The sequence below is a fragment of the Nestor notabilis genome, unplaced genomic scaffold, assembly GCF_000696875.1.
Source record: "Nestor notabilis isolate BGI_N333 unplaced genomic scaffold, ASM69687v1 scaffold11932, whole genome shotgun sequence".
NCBI lineage: Eukaryota > Metazoa > Chordata > Aves > Psittaciformes > Psittacidae > Nestor > Nestor notabilis.
This window is the reverse complement of record NW_009916997.1, coordinates 1-806: the sequence shown is the minus strand read 5'-3', so window position 1 is coordinate 806 and position 806 is coordinate 1. Positions and strand designations below refer to the sequence as shown.

At 61.7% G+C, this 806-nt stretch overlaps 1 protein-coding gene across 1 annotated transcript in view; it reads left to right on the top strand.

Moving 5' to 3' along the window:
• AHNAK (AHNAK nucleoprotein) overlaps nucleotides 1-737 on the top strand; it is a gene marked incomplete at both ends in the record, with an annotated part of 5,502 nt that extends 4,765 nt beyond the window's left edge. Inside the window, one exon of the mRNA XM_010024866.1 lies at nucleotides 104-737. Within this exon, the coding sequence (XP_010023168.1) occupies nucleotides 104-737 (634 nt within the window). The remainder of the gene's footprint in view (nucleotides 1-103) is intronic.
• Nucleotides 738-806: the final 69 nt, after the last annotated feature.

Sequence of the window (806 nt, the reverse complement as noted above, 5' to 3'; positions counted from 1 at the left end):
CTTGAAGGTCCCCAAGTGAAAGGTGGGCTGAAGGGCTCCGGGGCTGGCATTGGGCTGGAAGGACCCGACGTGGAATTGAAAGGGCCTCAAGTTTCCCTGCCAGACGCTGACCTGAAGCTGAAAGGACCAAACCTGGATGTCACCGGTGAGATCAAAGGTCCAAAAGTCAGCGTGGAAGCGCCTCGTGTGGACCTCAAGGAGCCCGGTGTCGGCGTCCACATCGATGCTCCAGCCATGGATGTGTCTACACTGAAAGTGTCCGGGTCGGGTTTGAACGTCAACGTGAAAGGGCCGAAACTCCACGTGGCTGCCTCAAAGGGAGGTCCCGGTGTCACCGTGGGCACCCCAGAGCCCAGCCTGGGCAAAGTGTCCTTCCCCAAGCTGCGGATGCCCAAGTTCGTGTTTTCCGACCCTGAGGTGAAGGGCAGGGAGATGGGGGTGGATGTGGAGTTCCCCGGGGCCGATGCCCACGTCCAGGCTGGTGCCGTGGAGCTGGAGCTGGAGGACGCCGATGTCAGACTGAAGAAATCCAAGATCAAGATGCCCAAGTTCAACTTCTCCAAGCAGAAAGGGAAGAGCAGCGGGGCCCTGGGCTCCCCGGAGGCGTCAGGGTCCAGAGGGGACCTGAAGAGCTCTAAGGCCAGCTTGGGCTCTGCAGAAGGGGAGCTGGACGGGGCAGAGACGCCCTCGGCCAAGGGCAAGTTCTCCCTGTTCAAAAGCAAGAAGACGCGGCACCGGTCGTCGTCGTTCAGCGACGAGCGCTCGGCCCATTCCCCACCATTGGGAGCGCTGGAGCCAGACGCCGG